Source organism: Argiope bruennichi, chromosome X2 (assembly GCF_947563725.1).
Source record: "Argiope bruennichi chromosome X2, qqArgBrue1.1, whole genome shotgun sequence".
Taxonomy (NCBI): domain Eukaryota; kingdom Metazoa; phylum Arthropoda; class Arachnida; order Araneae; family Araneidae; genus Argiope; species Argiope bruennichi.
The window spans coordinates 41,624,263-41,642,296 of record NC_079163.1 but is presented as its reverse complement, the minus strand read 5'-3'; the positions used below and the strand labels follow the sequence as shown (position 1 = coordinate 41,642,296).

The window sequence follows — 18,034 nt, the reverse complement described above, 5'->3', positions numbered from 1 at the left end:
CAACATTATGTAAATTTTTAAAATTCAAATTTCTTGAATTGAGGTGAACCCATATGGATCTCAATGCTTTATATACTCAATATAGCTTTGAAATTCATATTTCTCTTCGCTTTTACTTACTGTATGTTGTAAAGTTGAATTTATCAAATGGTGTGAAAAAAATCAATTGTTGAAAAATATTTGAGTTTTGGGAAAAATATTTAAGTGCAAATCAATCATTTTGAGTTTAATTTGTAGTTCAATTACTTTTTATAAGAAATCATGATAGATATATTAACTGAAATGACAAATAGACTATCCCAGTAATTGAACATTTAATTCCATTTCCCGTACCAATAACAAAGGGATCGATGCATGTGAAGATGCATTCACATGATAAAAATAACTGCTTAGGACGTTGTACAGTATTGAAGAAAAATATATCAATAACAAAGGAATCGATGCATGAGAAGACGTATTAATATAATAAAAATAACTAAGCATGGCCAATGTGCAGTTATTGAAAAGATTAAATTGAAATTCTTTTGGAAGAAATATTCATGTGCAAATATTAATTTTGTATTTAATCTTTAAGTCTATTACATTTTTACAGGCAACTTTTATTTTTGTAATAAGTACGAAATCTTTTGACAAAGTACCTTAAATGAATTGCTGCTGGACAGTATGTCAGAATCAAAATGCATAAAGAAGGCATTTAGTTGAAATGTATTCTTTGTTATTAAAAATTTGTCAGATTTGATTTGCATAGCTATATAATATAGTTCAACAACACTGATTCACTATAAAATAAAAACATAGTTTTAAAGAATACTAGAATACATTAAAAGAATTATCATTACAGATATATTCTTTGAGTTGTCAAATAAATTATCCTAGAAATTGATCATTGCTTTTTCTATAACAAAAGAATCGATGCATGAGAAGACATAATTATATGATAAAGATAACCGCACAGGAAATGCAAAATCGTATTTTCTTATATTTTTTCGTCTAAAAGTTGTGCAATAGATTTAAAAGTAATATTCAATCGATAAATTCGACTTGCATCATTCGGCCATGAATTAACTTCGATATTATGATTTCCGATGACCAGATAGCAAATTCAAAATTTCTCTGTTCTTCGAAATAATTCCTTTTCAACAGTAATTCTATTCAAGAGAACAGAGTTTATAATAAGAAATTAAGTTTTATCCTTAAATTCATTTCTAGTTATCAGCAGGACGACGGTATTTCAGATGAAAATATATCTTAAAATATATTTCGTCATCTAAATGTTTCGTCATCTATATATTTGTCAGAAAAATATTTCCTTTCAGTGTATGATACTTTTCAAAGCGTCCATGAATGTCATTGAAAAGGTTTATATTCGCATTTATCATAAATTGTGAAATTATTTTTGTAGTATCTGAAATTTTTTTCCAGAAATTTTAATATATCTCTTACAAAACAGCAAACAGCATGAACAAATACAACATCTGCGCTCGACAAGTGAGTATTCATTTTCTTCCTCAATAACATTTTTTTTTTTTAACAGCAGAGCTTCAGCTGTTCAAGTTTCCTAGTAAATATACTCATAAATGAGGATGAATTACTCATTCGGAAGACATGAATTTGGAAATTTATTATTTATGCATAAAGCTGTGTTAATAAAGAAAAATAATAGAAAACGCTTCTTTCACACCTGATGTGTAATTTTTCCTATGGACTGACACTATGATGTCACATCAAATGTGGAAGCTGTTCTCTGAATACAAGTACATTTGATTCAGGATACTGATAAATATACAAGTATTTTTGATTCGGAAATTAATTCATTAGTGTTAGAAAGGATTGTACTAAATTGCGTGTGATCGAAATTGATATATGTTAAGCGCTAAATACATTTATTCAATAAAAATTTCATGAAGCTTCTTCAACTAGAGATTTTATATATCATTCTGACTTTCATAGCCTTTTTCAATTCCTTGAAAATCTTGTATTATAGGAGCTTAAAGGCGGTTAACTTTTCGTTTTCTGTAGAAATGAAATAAACTTTGAAATTTTTTGACTCTAATTTTAATTGGGAATGAATATTTTTCGAGCTTCTTTGATGTATAAAGGAAATTTTTTGGCAATCGAGACTATTATATAATGCAAAATACAATTTCTTACTGAACAGCGCGAAAAAATCTCGCCAAGTCAAAGTTTTTTCATATAAAATGCCTTTTATAAAAGGCATCAGGTAAAGGTATTTTTAGGCTTTATTTTAATTAGAAAAGCTTTATTTTAATTAGAAAATTTTAAAAGAAATATAAAAAATGACGTCTCTTTATCTAATATATATTTTACACTTCTTTCTAAATTTTTACAAACTTTTATTCAGTTTCTTATATTCTGGTATTTGTAAAAGAATTGAATTCATATATTTGAAAAAAAATGATGGATATAACTTATTATTTACTGTAAGTTTAATTAATTAGTGTAAATACAAATTTTCTGCCCCTATTATTTAAACCCCTCATAATTTCAAACATATTTAATTAGATAATTAAAAAATAGAATATAGTCAGGATATCATATAAAATACTTGTATGAGTATCATTATTAGTAGCTTCGTGTATACAATTTTTTTATACCAGAATAACATTTTAAAGAAAAGAAATTTCAAGTTAAAATTGAATCTGCGCAGACAGTCTTTAAATCTTCTAAAACTATTTTACTTTCTAATTTCAAATAAATTCATTATTAAATCATAACCCGGATCCAATCATGCTCGCTGAAAGTAAAGAAGTAAAGTAAGAAAGCCAGTTTCTAGTTGCTTTTAAAATTGTCCATTACTGTGACGAACATTTTTTTTGTGGTCTTTAAGCTTCAGTTTCTGTAAATTATTTCTATCTAAAATGTTTGTATTAAATTAATGACAAATCATTTGACAGTCCCTAAATAGCTACAAACCACATACTGTTACGTGTCGTAGTATGTGTATGTCTTAGAGAAACAAAAAAATCGGCAAAAATTATTTTATAAATATTTTTTACTCATAATTTCTCTTATCATTTAAATTTAAATTCTATTCCAATGTATCAAAATAATAAATTCGAATCGCAAGCAAGATTATTTAATTGTGTATGTGTAGTTTTTCCCGAAATGTGAGTTGGAATGGTCATTTACTTTTTTAGTTAATAATATGTCGATTCAAGTTTTGAGAGACACGTAGAAAATTTGTGAAATAATTTATTCTGAAAGTGGTGAAAAACAACACTATAAAATCCCAAGAAATCGGGGTTTTTTTTTGTCTTTTAAAATCGAATTATCAATTATAATTACAATCCTCATGTACGAGTTAATCTTAAACGCATGTTGTAGTGTACAACATTTCGCTCTTTTTCATTGACTTCCACTTAACAGCATCATTAGATTGAATTAGTTCATTACTGCATTCTAATTCTACTGTTAATAAAGTGTTACACTTCTAAAAACAAATTATTGCTTTTGATCTCCGAAATAATAATGAAATCATGTATGTTATATTTTATATAATAACTAGTTACGTTAGATTAATATTCATAACAAGGTTAAATGTTGTTTTATTCCGATGTCTATTAAATTAGAATACTAGTTATGGAAGAATGTAGTATTTCTTCAAATCATAAAATCAGTTGCAACTATCTTATATTTAAATTAAAATGATTCACTGAAGCACCAAAAATGTGCTCAAAATATGCGATAAAATTTCCAGACGTTATTATTTCTCACCTTGAAAACTGTTTTTATGCTTTGATAAGAAATCGAGTCTAGCAAATTCAAAAGAATAAGAATTGTTGTTTTGTCAGCATAGAAAAGACTTCGAAGACAAGTGTTTGTCGTAGGAAAGACTTCAAATATTAAAATTTTTGCTCATTTATTGCATACTTTTTATAATTTCAAAATACATTTAAAACTTCTATGAGTTATAAATTAGGCTAAAATTAAGCTAAATGATTTATGTCTTTAGTCGTTTTGGGTTAAGAGGTCAAACGAATACTTCAGTGCACACATAGATTTGGCATTGCACTTCATTTCTGTATGAAATGTAAATGTAAAATTCAGTTTAATTTCACATAAAACAATGGAAAAGGACAGTAATAATATAAATGAAATTCTGTTAAAAGTTTGTGTTAAGAAATTTAATTTCGAGAGACAGTTGATACTTTTCGCTGTATCTGAAAACTTTTGAAGTAATTCTTTATGGTTATTGCATAATTATATTATGATTATATTTTTTGTTACTTGTTATAGCTCCCAGATTCAAAAAATAGATATAAAATATTATTATTATATTAGATTATTTAATTTATTCCATAAGATTTGAAAAATATTTAAACTCTTGTTAATAATCATAGTACTTCTATTAAATTCGTTAGAAGTTCGTCTTTAATTCTGCTTTAAATTAAAACGGAATAAAGTAGCTTTATTATTTTTAACTCGAATGTTTTGCCACATTTACCATATGACTTTTAAGGAAGGTTACTACGTTGAAAAGTCAATTTTTTATTTAATATTTATTCTAAATGTTCGAACATGCACTTTTTTATAAATCCGAATTTTGTTTCTAAGTTTATTTTTTTGGGAAGTTAAACTGATTTTTATATTTCCATTCACATATATTTTAATGTTATTTGACATCTTTATTTAAAAAAATTCTAATCTTTGATAAATACTAAACCTCATAAATTAAAATATAATGCCTATTTGTTATTCAGATTTTGAATAATAATTTATCAGTACGTTCTGTAGTTTTTGAACTAGAGAATAAGTAATCTATTCATTTAGGAATATTTTATAGTTATTTTAGAGCTTCACAACGTGAAAAAAAATGAACATTTCGTGTTTTGATCACTCGAACTCCAGTATTTAAAGAACGGATGGAAATGCAATTTATTTTTCAATTTAGGAGCTAAATAATATATTTCTGCAAAATTTTAAGCAAATCATTTCATAAGCCTCTAAGCTAAAAGATTTTTGCTTTGTACCTCTTTTTAACCACAGAAGTCTCTTTTTTACATTTAAAAAAAACGTTTGTCATTTAACTGGTATATTTCGTTTTCATAATTATTTTTTCAATCATTTTTTATGAAAATATTTAAAAAAAAACACCCCACCATTTTTCAAAAAAAAAAAAAAAAAAAAAAAAAAAAAAAAAAATCCAAAAAGTAGTCACATGCCTTAAATATAGAAATACTTTTTTGTGATTGGTTGATTTCAGACTTGCATTGATAATAATTAAAAAATAATATTTTAAGCAAAAGAAAATGCAATTTGTATTATACTAATTTATTGAAGTCTCAATTAAATTAAAAACTGCAATTTAAACTTGTTTCGTATTTTGTTAAATATCGAAATGTACATAAAATTCCAACTGAAAATATATCGCCTTTTTTTCTTAAAGAAAAGTCAAGCTATATTCTTAATTTTTCTTTTAACTCACTGTCACAGTTTTACGGCAGTTGTATAAAGAAGTTTGCAAAAATATTAAAAAATTAAATCGATTATTAAATTTTTATCAATTAGATTGTTAATTAATATTAATAAATTAAATTATTAATTAAAATTATAGAAATTTAATTAATATTTTTTCACACACAAAAAACTGCTGTTTGTGAAATGAAAAGTACAGAAAGTGAATTATTTAGAATTAATTTAAGAAAAACAAAAATGTTCAGAGGATGGAAATACACATCTCTAAAATACATTGGAATAGGCTTAATTTATCTGAAAAACTCAGATTCATTGAAAGCAAGAGCAACAAAAGTTTTATTGTCTAAATATTTACGCCATCCTGAAATCCAGCGATAAATATGATGAAAGATAAATTGCCCAATTATTTACCTTCCACTACATTTTTTTATCTGCTTGAAAAATAAAGACACTGATACGGAAAAAGGAAGTGCACCAATGGACTGAAATAATTTCTTTATTTTCAAAAACAAGAACAAAAATAAAAAATCATAGATAAATGATAACAGCTCAAAGCACTGAAGTCGTCATCATTTCTGACTAGATGCTGGGTTTTGTATGTACATTGCACTGTTGAAGGGTTTTAGATAACAGCAGAAAGTTTTCGCTTGCACATATTTTTTGTGACAAGTTAAAGATAGAGCCACGATATAAGAACAGCACAAAAAATCGAGCTGGATTTCTTACTGACGTGTAGATATCAATTCACTTCATACATAAAATTGTTAAAAACTTTCCAAAGATGTTGTGTGTTTACACAACTAGGTAAAGGTATTTTTCAAAGGAAATTTTAAAATTAAACCCATTCCCAAGGAGAGAGAGAGTCACAGCTAACTAATCTCTGAAAATCTAGCGGGATAAGAAAAGACTTAACTTCCTCAGATAAGCACTGCGTCAGAAAAGAGTCTAATGGCTCTCTGCCTAATGTCCTGTAGCAATGCGAGAAGAAAAAGCTTGTAAAACACGATCTTGAGCGCAGGTTAACAACTGAAAAACACTCGCCGGGGACTTGAGTTCGTCAGGAGAGCAATTCCGAAGATCAGAACAAGTTTCCTGTTCCAAACCCATTAGCATTAGAGATACTGATTTGTATAAAAATAATAAAACTTTATTCTTCACTACAGTGCTGTCTAAATTCTCAATAGGGATTTTATATGGCACGAGTCTAGGAAACAAACTCTTTTATCTTATTGGGAAATTTAACCTCGAGGTATGAATGCGGCTCTTGTCGACTGTAAATTTTGATTCCCAACCTCCTTGGAAGGAACGATGAAAAGTTAAACTTCTCAGAAATGAAATATTTATTAGGGTGATATTATGGCACATATTTACTGTGTAGGAAGGGGCAAATGCACAAATTTGCCCTTTACTACTTGCCGATTCTTTTTTTGGATGTTTCCAGGTCATGTTCAATCATGACGCTGAAATTCACCTATTTGACTACATTTGGTTATTGCTCTCCAGAGTCCTTGTTGATTATGATTGGGAGATTGAAAAACAGTTTATATTGATTTATATGACTGTACAGATCTACATGAGAATGGTTGAAATGGGATTCCAAAGGTCGGGAATGAGTTGCAAATGGAGCGGGAGTCATTCTCTTCGTAGAATCTCTGATCTGAACCTAGATAAGAAGACATTTTTATTTTAAATATATTGTAAAAATAAATGAACTGTTGAACATTTTATTTAAAATAAACGAATGAGAAAAGAAAGAAATAATCATTATTGTTCTTTAATAATTGAATTTTCATCGTTGATTATTGAATTAGAAACTATTTAGAGGAGAATAAAGTGGGATTTCATTCTCATATTTTAATGAATTCAGGTTATGTTGAAACAATAAATTAAACTAACTTTAATTTTTATCTTAATTATTGAACAGATCTGCTGATTTACACGTCTTTCACAAGTATGTTTGATAGAACTAATTAACATTCAATAGAATAGATTTTCTCAGAAGTAATTTTTAAAAAGCATTTAGCAAACTAATTATTTAATAAACGTAATGTAATATTCAATTGAAATATTTGATGAGTTGGATTATGACCTATTCAACAAAGAATAAGTATACAAAAAATTAAGTTCTTGTTTTACAAGAAGTAAAGTTATTTAATTAATTTTATTTTCGATATTTGCATTATTTAGGAACATGAAAAGGAGTAAAATTAATTTTGAGCTCTAAATATGTAGAATTTTTTGCTAACTGCACAGATCGTTGATTGTGTTGTACTCTACTGATCTGTAAAGGTGATCAGTATTACTTTTATCTGATTAATCTGCAGGCTTTTGTCTTCTAATAAAAAGTATTAAATATATCAAATTTCTTGATACACTGATACATAGTTTTCACAACGATGACCAATTATTTCTCAAATATGCACAACAGCTTTTAGATGAGGCATTCAAGAATCACTTGAATCGGGAGAGGCTTGTGTTTGATTCTAGACATTTTACTTCTCGTATACGAAGAGAAAATATTGTAATAATCACAAATCAAGACCTTGAGGTTATAGGTCTTTTTGAGCACGGAAAACACGTTTTTGAAAATATGGTTTGTGTGTATCGATTTTTTTCATCTCTGTAAATGTATACTCAATTCTTAAAAATCCCCTGAATTAGAAAAATAGAATTCGATTAGGGCCTTTACACTACAACTATAGTTCTACATCAGATCAGTCAAGAAAGATGTACCATCTCCAACATACATACTCAATTCTATTTACTATACAACAAAGCTAAAATCAAAGAGCCCCATAAGGTGAACGAATATGAAAAATTCTAAGTTGCACCATTCAGAATTATTTAAGGTTGCATAAAAAGATAAAAACCCGCCAGTTTTACAGCGGCTACAACTATTGTAACACGAATCACATTAGATGCAATAATTTCAGTCCCCCTTTGCCAGCAAGGTCTTTGAGTAACTGTCTTTTTTTTTATCTGGACGTCTTATTGTTTGGCAATACGATCTGTAGCTTCGACATCAATATCCACTTACCTTTTAGATGTTTAATATAGCTTTTTCTTTAATATAGGTTCTATAAAAATGAAAATTTGTAAAACAATGACAATCATTCTCAAATATTGACAACAAATTTTACTCTATAAATAACATTATTTATAGCTGTTTGAATCACAAGTTATTCTTTCATCAATATAGTAATTGAACATTTCTCACCCTGAGAATCTGCTTAGTTCCGAGAACCAAAACTATAAATGCAATCTATGAAATTTTTTTGGTGAATTTTGAGATATTTTGAGAAATTGGAACAAAGTAGATTGTAATCCAACCCACGATACCATAAAAAATTCTCATAGAAACTACTTCAAATTTAAACAATATTCGAAGATAATCAATATTTTAAAAATAATATTGTTGATTATCTTTTCACAGGAAAATTTTAATTTTTAATATTCATTTATCATTTGTTTTTACTTTATTCACATATTTCAATAAATTGAATTTTCTTAAGAAATCTGAAATTCGTTCTGCTTACGATATTTTTTGTCATTTTATAAAACAGCATGATTGATATTAAAAACATTTTAATGAAAATTTTAGATATTAATATAAAAAATAAATAAATAAAGTTTGAAACAATTGTAGTACTTAAAAACAATAATACTCTTTTTGATAATTTCATCAAGGAAAGAATGCATTTTAATAAATAACTTTGAAAAATTCAATTGACCGATCAAATTACTACTTAAATACAACATGTAACAATGATAAGAGTAATAAGATTTAAACAACAGAGCAATAACAAATAAAAAGCCAATTAGACCTATGCTGCCATTGTTACAACAATGAAAGATTACGCGATTGTTAACAATTTCACTTTCATGTGATCTTCAGAACAAAGTTTCATTTTTCTTTTTTCTACTTCCTTTATATAAATTTAAAGCCGACTGCATACAAATTACTAGACACTCTATTTTAAAAATTTGTAATGAAAAAAAAAATCCATTTAAAAAAGAAAAAATCGAAACTGTTTGATGAATTTGAAATCGTGTATTATTGACATTTAAATTTTAAATTTCACTGGTTATAAAACTTCTGATAAAGAATTAATACTTTTTAGTTCTTTATATTTTTTAATTTTTTTAAATATAAAACCGTTGTTTTTAAATGAAATCCATGGAGATATTAGCATTCTGAAAAATGAATTGACATTTCTACATATTTTCTTATAAATGCTATATGTTTCGATCTTAACCTGTAGAAAAAAAAAAAAAATGTGTTGGTAAAAACAAAGACTCAAGTGGTAGGGCTAACTACAAACAAAATTAAAACAGAATAATTGAAACTCATACAGAATGAATCAAAATACAGAAGAAATGTGAGAAATGCGTGGCCTTTTAGAAATATTTAACATTCAAATACTCTCAGAGATTATATTTAACGAGCTTATTTTCGATATCGCCACGTCCATGTATAGGACTTTTATTTTGTAAATGCAACAGTAAAGGAAACTTTTAAGAGGAATTAGTTTCAGAATAAGTAGATGAGTTTTAAAACCCTTCAGATAAAAAATATACAAAATTTTAAAAGTGTAAACGATTTTATGCAAACGAGGGAACGAAATGCAAACTAATTTATATGATATGCAAATGATTTTATAAACAAAAGAAATAAAATTTTCTAAAAGGCTGCAGAAAACTTTTCATTAAAGGAATGAATATTTTAAGTAACAAAAACTGCTACTGTCTTATTAATAAATTATAATAATGAAAAATTATAAATATAATTTTAAAAAATCTTATATTTGTTTTGTTTATTAATAATGAAAATATTTTTAAATCATTAAATATCTATGAATTATAAAATGTAAAAAGTTATCATTAATACATTTGGTTTAATGAATATAATTCCTACAAGCAATTTATTAGAACTTTTTGATTGGGACTATTTTAATTCAAAGAAGAAAAAATGTTACTAAGGAAGTATTAGTCATATAGGACCTTAACATTTTTCTCTTTAGCTTTCAATTTTCAAGTGTCTTATGACTTTACGAAGAACAATAGAAATTCATTGAAAAATGTGGAGATAAGAAGTTTCCTTCACTAGTGGTAATGATAAGTATTCAGACAATTATAAATTTTTATCAATATGTTTATCATGCTTGCGACCAGGTGATAACATTTATGTTTCAGCTTACATTTTGGAAAAGACGATAAATATTTTTAGTCATGAAAAAAAAGTACAAAAATTGCATTTTATTTGCTTCCTTTTACTGATTGCTTTCAATTTTTTTTGTTGTGTCTATGACATAGCCGAATCAAACGCATCCATGAGTCCTGATTACTGCTTCTGCAATTTGCTTGATGTTATAGTCCTACAGGTCTATCAATGACGGCAAGACTCCCATTTCTCTCAGATTAACACTCATAGCTGGACACTCAAAGATGTGGCATGGTGTCAGCTGCGTATCTGGGCAGTTATCACAGTTCCTGTAGACTCTCCTGCCCTCTCTGTCGATCTTCATGCCTCTGTGGTGGCTGGTTCTCAGCCGGGCTATAGTTTTTCTAGTGGATCTATCTGCATTTATATTACAAATCAAGTGTTTTGTTGGTATTGATTTTTCTCTTAGTTTAGATTTAGCTATTGCATTTGCATCTTGGATGGAAACGGTATAGTCGTTAATGTTGAGATTTCTGGCTTCCTTGGCTAATTTATCGGCATTTTCATTGCCTGCAATGGCAACGTGTGCAGGTATCCACTGAAGAGTACAGGTTTTGTTTAAATCCTGAAGATCATTTCTTGGGTGATAGAAGAGTCCCCTTTTGAAATTGCTTGGAGGGCAGCTTTCGAGTCGCAGAAAATAACAAGGCCCTTTGCTTGCTCAGAGGTTGGAAGGGCTTTTTAAGAGAGGCTTAAGAGCCTCCAAAATTGCCCGTAGCTCGCAGGTGAAGTTAGAGGCTATAGTTCTTGCTCCAAATTTACCTTGTTGAGGGGTATTACTTAAAGTAATTAAAAACACTCCGGAGCCCCCATTGGTGATAGTTTTATCAGAGGAACCATCTGTATATGCATGTACAAAGTTCTCTTTTGGAAACTGTTCAATAGTCTTGAGTTCCTTTTCTTTAATGATATCATTGTTTTCATTTTTATTGCATGGCTCCAAGAGGTCATTGTGAATATTTGTGTTCAGTGGAAGTTTTCTGAAGGAGATTGGTTCCTGTAGAATGACATATTTGTTGCTCTCAAGGCCTACGCTTGCCCTGATATCTCTATCGTATTGCATGAGTGAAGATCTTTTCAGTCTTGTCCTGGCATTCCATTCTTCAAAGGTAATGCGAGAAATATGTTCAGGTACGCGACTTCACGCTTTGTTGGTGAACTTAATCATATTTAGTTTCCTTCTGTTTTGAAGACTTTCTAGACCACACCTCTGATTATCTTTCCATTGTTGGTGAAAGACACTGCACCTGTTATTATCTTTGCAGCTCTCGCTTGTAAGCTTTCTAACTTGTTTAGGGCTGTATCAGAGGTATGCGCCCTGATCGGAGAAGCACACTCTATAATGGGTCTAATGAGTGAGGTATATGTGGTCTTTAGGTTTGTGGGAGAAGCTGCCCAGTAAGTGCCGCAAAGACTTCTGATGATTTTCAGTTTTTTTATAGCTCTTTAGGAAACTGTCTTCACATACTCAGTGAATCACAATTCGGCATCTAGAGTTATTCCCAGATATTTAGGGTCAGATATTTTCATAATACGTCGATGAGATACGATGATGAGTCGAATATTGGATTGCTTCCAATGACTTACAGAAATGACAATTGATTTACGCATTCATATTAGACACCCAAACTCTTAAATTTTGGGAACTAGAATTAAAAATTTAAGGCATGCATAAAACTTCTAACTTTATAGAAATATGATTTTCTATTATTCTCTCAAATTTTCACTTACTTGAACAGTTTCTTACATCTGCATTGGATTAGATCTCTAGAATGTATTCTATATGTGTTTTCTTAGTTATTTTAGTGATTTTTTAATACATTTTGGAATGCATATTATTCTATTCTTTAAGGAAAGAAATCAGAAGGAAATTTAATCACACTCTAGAATGGCCGGGCACAAATTAAAATATACGTTATGATTGAAATTCTCGAGTTTGCATACCAGAATGTGTCGATGCCGTGTTGATCTTTCTGAAAAAGCAAATCAAACACAAATCTTCAACAATCGACTTGAATTATTCAGTTTGGCTATAGTTCATACTCACATACTAAAGAAATAGCGGATTAAATATCATTTGTTTGAGTTATTTTAAAATATAGAGTAAGAGAAGAGTTCTAAAAATTATAAATGACAATGAATGATATTTGAATGTTTATTTCAAGACGCAGATTGAGCGGAAAGAACTAAATTATCATGAATTAAAAATTTCAATTACAAATAAAATTGATATTTTTTTTCACATTTTTGAATGTAAAATGTGAAAAATTTTCTTAATTGAAAGGTTTTTATTTTCATTTAGCATACATTTACTTTTAGTAGCAACTGCAAGTTTGAGTCTATGCCATCTAGTGTTTCAATAGTTACGTTTATTAGGTCTTGTAAAATTGTACAAGTCCTTTTCTTTATAAATGAAATTGGTTGGGGATTTTATTAATATATTAATATATTTTATTAAAAGAAATTTTGTAAACCAAGTAGTCTTTAATAGTTGCCATAAGAATGAAAATAATGAAAAATTTGAATTATTTTTCCCATCTATACGCCACCACCATCGAACCCACAGATTTAATTTTCATTTCTCTTCTCATGAAAATTAAATTTGGAAATAAATTTCTTTTGAGTGATACATATATAACCAACAAAGGAGTTACCTTTTTTGGCTAATATGAAGATCGGATCACTACGAAAGTATAGTCGAGCACTGAAGTAAAGGCAGAATGGCTTCCATTACGATGCAGCCAATACGCTCACCGCTCATGAAAGTTTTACTACCCGTCATTCGTATGGAGCCAGCTTAGCCCCTACCTTTATTATACTTACCTGGGAAGTGAGAAGTTTGTTAGTTATACGGCAATTTCCCATCCCTGTATTGTTCCCCAATAGTATTGCGATATATATGTGTGTGCGCGTAAGTAACGACACCTGTTAATTTAATTTAAATCCTAGTTAATTTCCTAACTTTTATTTTAAATTAACCGATGTTTCTCTATTCTAAAACTTTCTCTTATTTTCTGATCCACATTTTTTATTTAATTATTTCTAACACACTATCTAAAAATTGCTGATTCTTTTGTTTCATACGCCACGAGCGAAAGGATAAAATTCCTTAACCCCTACGCATCCCTTTTAAAGATACTTATTCCCTTTCCTCAAGTTACTAGCGAAGGGATAAAAATCCTTAACATCTACGCATCTCTTTCAAAGTGCCTAAGATTCACTTTCCTAAGTCGGCACGTCTAAGAAATTCCTATCAGAATATCATAGTAAAATCACTGAAGGAAAACGTTTCTGAGAAGTTGCGTTTGTGTTCTAGTTCGAACATACGTTTTCTGCCTTTCGTCGTTTTGTACAAATTATGGCTCCCTTGGTGAAGTAAATTGAAGTTAGTTCCAAAGGTTTCTTCTTTTCGGCCCCTTCTATGCCCTGCTCCAGAAGCTATAAAAGGCCGGCAGAACAAACCGGAGTCGATCGTATGATGAGTTAACGACGAATTAGTTGGACCAGTCCAGAGAAGCAAAAGCGTTAAGTGGAGTTCAAGCGATTAGTGGATTGAGAAATGAGCCATGCGCCGAATCTTGGAGACAAGTATTGAAGCAGTATCGAGTTCGTGTGTTGAGTTGCCAGTCGTATAGTAGTGAGTCAACAGTACAGCTAAAGTGAGACAGTGGAGAATAGCAGGCGTTTAGAGAGGCCTTAACGAATAGCTACGTGAATTCTCTTTTCCTGCTGAATTCTGTCTGGCCGCTTTGTGTGTTGTTGTGACTGTTTACTACCGATTATTACTTGTGATCTGCAGTGTGTTGCTTGGGTACGTTTCGGCTGTGTAATTATCGTCTGTGTATTCGTGTCTTCGTGTTAATAAACGCCATTATTTGCTATTGTGGCCTGTTGCTTGTGTCGACCATACACTCAATAGAGCGAACCATTCGAATTTTAGACGAATAATTTTTTCCGTAATAATATCCATGACAGTGTACCATGGAAATCTCAACAGAGGTAGTGTCGGTGTGCAAATAGGAATCCCCTATAATTTTGTCTTGAGGCCGTACTTGCTGCCTAAACGTTTGAATGGAGCAACGTACCTTGTTTTTCTGCAACACGTCCTCCCTAAAATGTTACAAAGTGTGCTAGCCGCAGTGTGGCTAATGCATGATGGTGTACATACATATTTCCCTTTCGAAATACGTATCATCTCGATGTTACATACTCCAGGAGATGGATTGGACGGGTGGGATTCATTGCTTAGTCTCCACGATCGCCGGATGTGAGCCCTTATGCCTTTTTTCTAATGGGATAGCATTAAATCATGCGTTTATGCCAATGGACATAATGGCGGATCTCTCTCATAGGTGGATTTCCGTCGCCGTGGCAAATATCAAAAGCATTTCTAGCATCTTCGAGAGCACCTAGAAATCATTTTCACATCGTTGCAGACTGTGCAATGATGTATGCGGTTAGCCATTTCCAAAAATTCTTATAATAATTAATCAAATAAATCTTTTTGTAATTATGTACTTTTTGTAATTCCATTGTGTCTTCGAAACCTGTATTCGTTTTTCGCGTTTTTCATTCTTTCAGTGTTGTTTGCGACGCTATGTTCCATTGCAATATTTGTTTCTCTTGATGTCTATTAGCAACCCTCAGAGTTTGTCGCTCCAGAATTTGAACATCTTGTATATATTGCATTGTATTACTCAGTAGGCTTTAATGCTGGAAGTCAATTTTGATATATACATATTGCTAAAAAGCCATTAGAGCCAATATGAAGAAGAATTTCAACATTTCCTAGTAATTTCTTCTAGGTATAGAATAAGAGAAACTGTTGTGTTTTGGATTACCTTTCCTATTTCACAATTAGAAATGCAAACTTTCATTTTTATTCTTGCTCTAAGTATTCCATTTTATGAATACCTTTTCAATTATAATTTTCACTATCTATAAACAGTAAGATAAAGAAAGTTTAACTAATGAAGAAAAATTATAATCTAAGAAAAGTTGCCATGATGCTAGATAGTCTTCTATCTTTAATTACACTTAATGGTAAAGTGCGTCAAAAACGTTTCAGAATACTTCTTATTGCTTGGAATCAATAAAAATTAAATTTAAATAAGATACGCTATTAAACTTGGAAATATATCACCTTTAAAAATATGCAAACTGCATTTGCATGAAGCATCAACAGCTTGACAAACCAACAACAGGTTTTTATTTAGTATTAGTGAATATTGCTTAAGATAACTGAACTCTTTGCAATAAGATGGATTTCATACCAAGATCGGGGTTAGTGATTTAAGGCACACTATGCCAATGGTACAAAGGTTTATGCAAATTAATTTCAGAACAATTCTTTTAGAACTTCTGAATTCCCGAATTAAGAATCAAGTTTTATGCAGGCATTAACTGAAAAAATGATATTTACCTTCAGGTGGATTCTATAGAAATCTAGATAGTTGCACCCATCCTTATAAGAGCAATGAGAGCATTCACTGCTTTCTAAAATAAGATATAATACGCATATTATTTCAAAAGTAATTGAAAGTAATAAATTTAACTCTTTAATGAATAATGAATGACACACAAAAGACAAATAATTGCCTTAAATGAAATATAGCTAAGAAACATTAATAAGATTTCGGATTTTTATTCATCAAAGTCACTTACTTGCCAACGCCTTCTGATGACGAACTTCTTCAGTTTCTTCTTGTCGATAGTAGTTTCTTGCTTCTTAACATCTCGCTAAAGAAGAAAGTGAATTCAGTGAATTATCTTTCAATGACCATTCACTATATTCAATTTTGAACTCTGAATTTTGGATTGAAAGATGGAAGAAGTATCTATCATAAAAAGAGCATGGTCTCATCATGGTATTTGGAATGAATTCCACCGGCGATGACTTTTGCAGCGCACAATTTAATTTAGAGGGGATCAGATTCTAGGGATAATCAGGGATAATGCAAAAAATAAATATCATTTAATTATCAATGGCAGCCATCGGTAAACGCAAGATTTTTATATTTTCAGTTAATCTAACGAACGAGTTTGCAGGAACACAGACTACTATTTCCGCATAACAAGGCTTGAAGAACAATTTTGTATAGCTCAAATGGATAATGTTGCCATCTTCGTCTATTTTTCAAATTAAATTTAATTTATAAATTACCTGGCTCATTAGTTCATATTTAGGTATATATAAAAAAAAATACGAAATTTTTTCTCGTGTTATCGTCTATATCAGATTAAAAAGTCTATATATTTATTATCGAAATACCTTGACATGAACTAAATATTAAAATAATTATTTTATATTAATGCTTAAAATACGATTCAAGGTCGGTCTAAATATGCCATTAATTACGCCACAAAGTCTTGCAACAAAAATAAGAGGCTATTTTTTATAAGACAAGCAAAATTTGCTATAGCACTTAATATCATGATCCTTTCAATAGTAAAAACAATGTTACCCGCTCACTTTGATCCTTTATTAGGAAAAAAATATCTAGCAGTTCACGAATGTTTTTTAATTGCTTTATATTTCTGAAGATAAAAAAAAGAAACCCAAAGCCTTCAGGTTTAGGCTGTGGTAATATCCATCAATTCTACATATGAGTACTTTTCATATTCCATACAACTTTTTCATTTGGCAAGCAATGTTATCCCATCTTGATAACTTCCATTCATTCAACGGGCTGGTTAATTGTATACAGAACTTTCGATTTCCTTTCGAAAAAAATTAATCACCAATTACGCTTAGCAACTGTTTGTATTGTTTTTCTGAATCATCGTGATTGTAACCCCATTTTCATGACAGATATTGTTCGTTTAAGTATATTCTGCTGCAATTATTTTTTTGCAAGAGCTCGTGGATTTGTAGAATGTATTTGAGAAGGAAAAACAAAAAACAAATCTAGCTTCAATAACATCTGAAATGACATTGAAAAACTTCATCTTACGCTGAAAAGCGTCATCGATATTTTATCTTAATGCGTTTGAAAAACTTAAAAATGCCTATTAATTCAATCAACATGGAAATTTTGATTAAATAATCAAGTAAAAAGTTACTTTGCACTTTGTTTACGTTACGAAATATATTGCATTAATTAAAAATATCATTATTATTGTTGTTATACTGTTAATAAATGCGATTTTAAATCTATTTCTATTGGAAAAAGTGTCAAGTTCCAACTAAACTGTGCATTATAATATCTTCAAAGATTATATATGCATTTATAATACCATTGATACATGTTAGAAAATCACATGACTAATAATTTAAAAAATATATGCTAATATTAGCGATGCACACTATTTAAGTTTTTCTTGCAAGTCTAGAACTCTATTGCTGATGACGCTCCTTTTTAAATCTATAAATCTGAA

General features: G+C 29.6%; 1 protein-coding gene across 1 annotated transcript in view; it reads right to left on the bottom strand.

Moving 5' to 3' along the window:
• Nucleotides 1-5,914: 5,914 nt before the first annotated feature.
• Nucleotides 5,915-18,034, bottom strand: part of LOC129960140 (myosin light chain kinase, smooth muscle-like) — a 95,918-nt gene continuing 83,798 nt past the window's right edge. The window contains exons 9-11 of the mRNA XM_056073317.1: nt 16,322-16,396; nt 16,080-16,153; nt 5,915-7,099 (exon numbers count right to left, since the gene is read on the bottom strand). Of these exons, the coding sequence (XP_055929292.1) occupies nt 16,103-16,153; nt 16,322-16,396 (126 nt within the window). The 3' untranslated portion in view covers nt 5,915-7,099; nt 16,080-16,102. The remainder of the gene's footprint in view (nt 7,100-16,079; nt 16,154-16,321; nt 16,397-18,034) is intronic.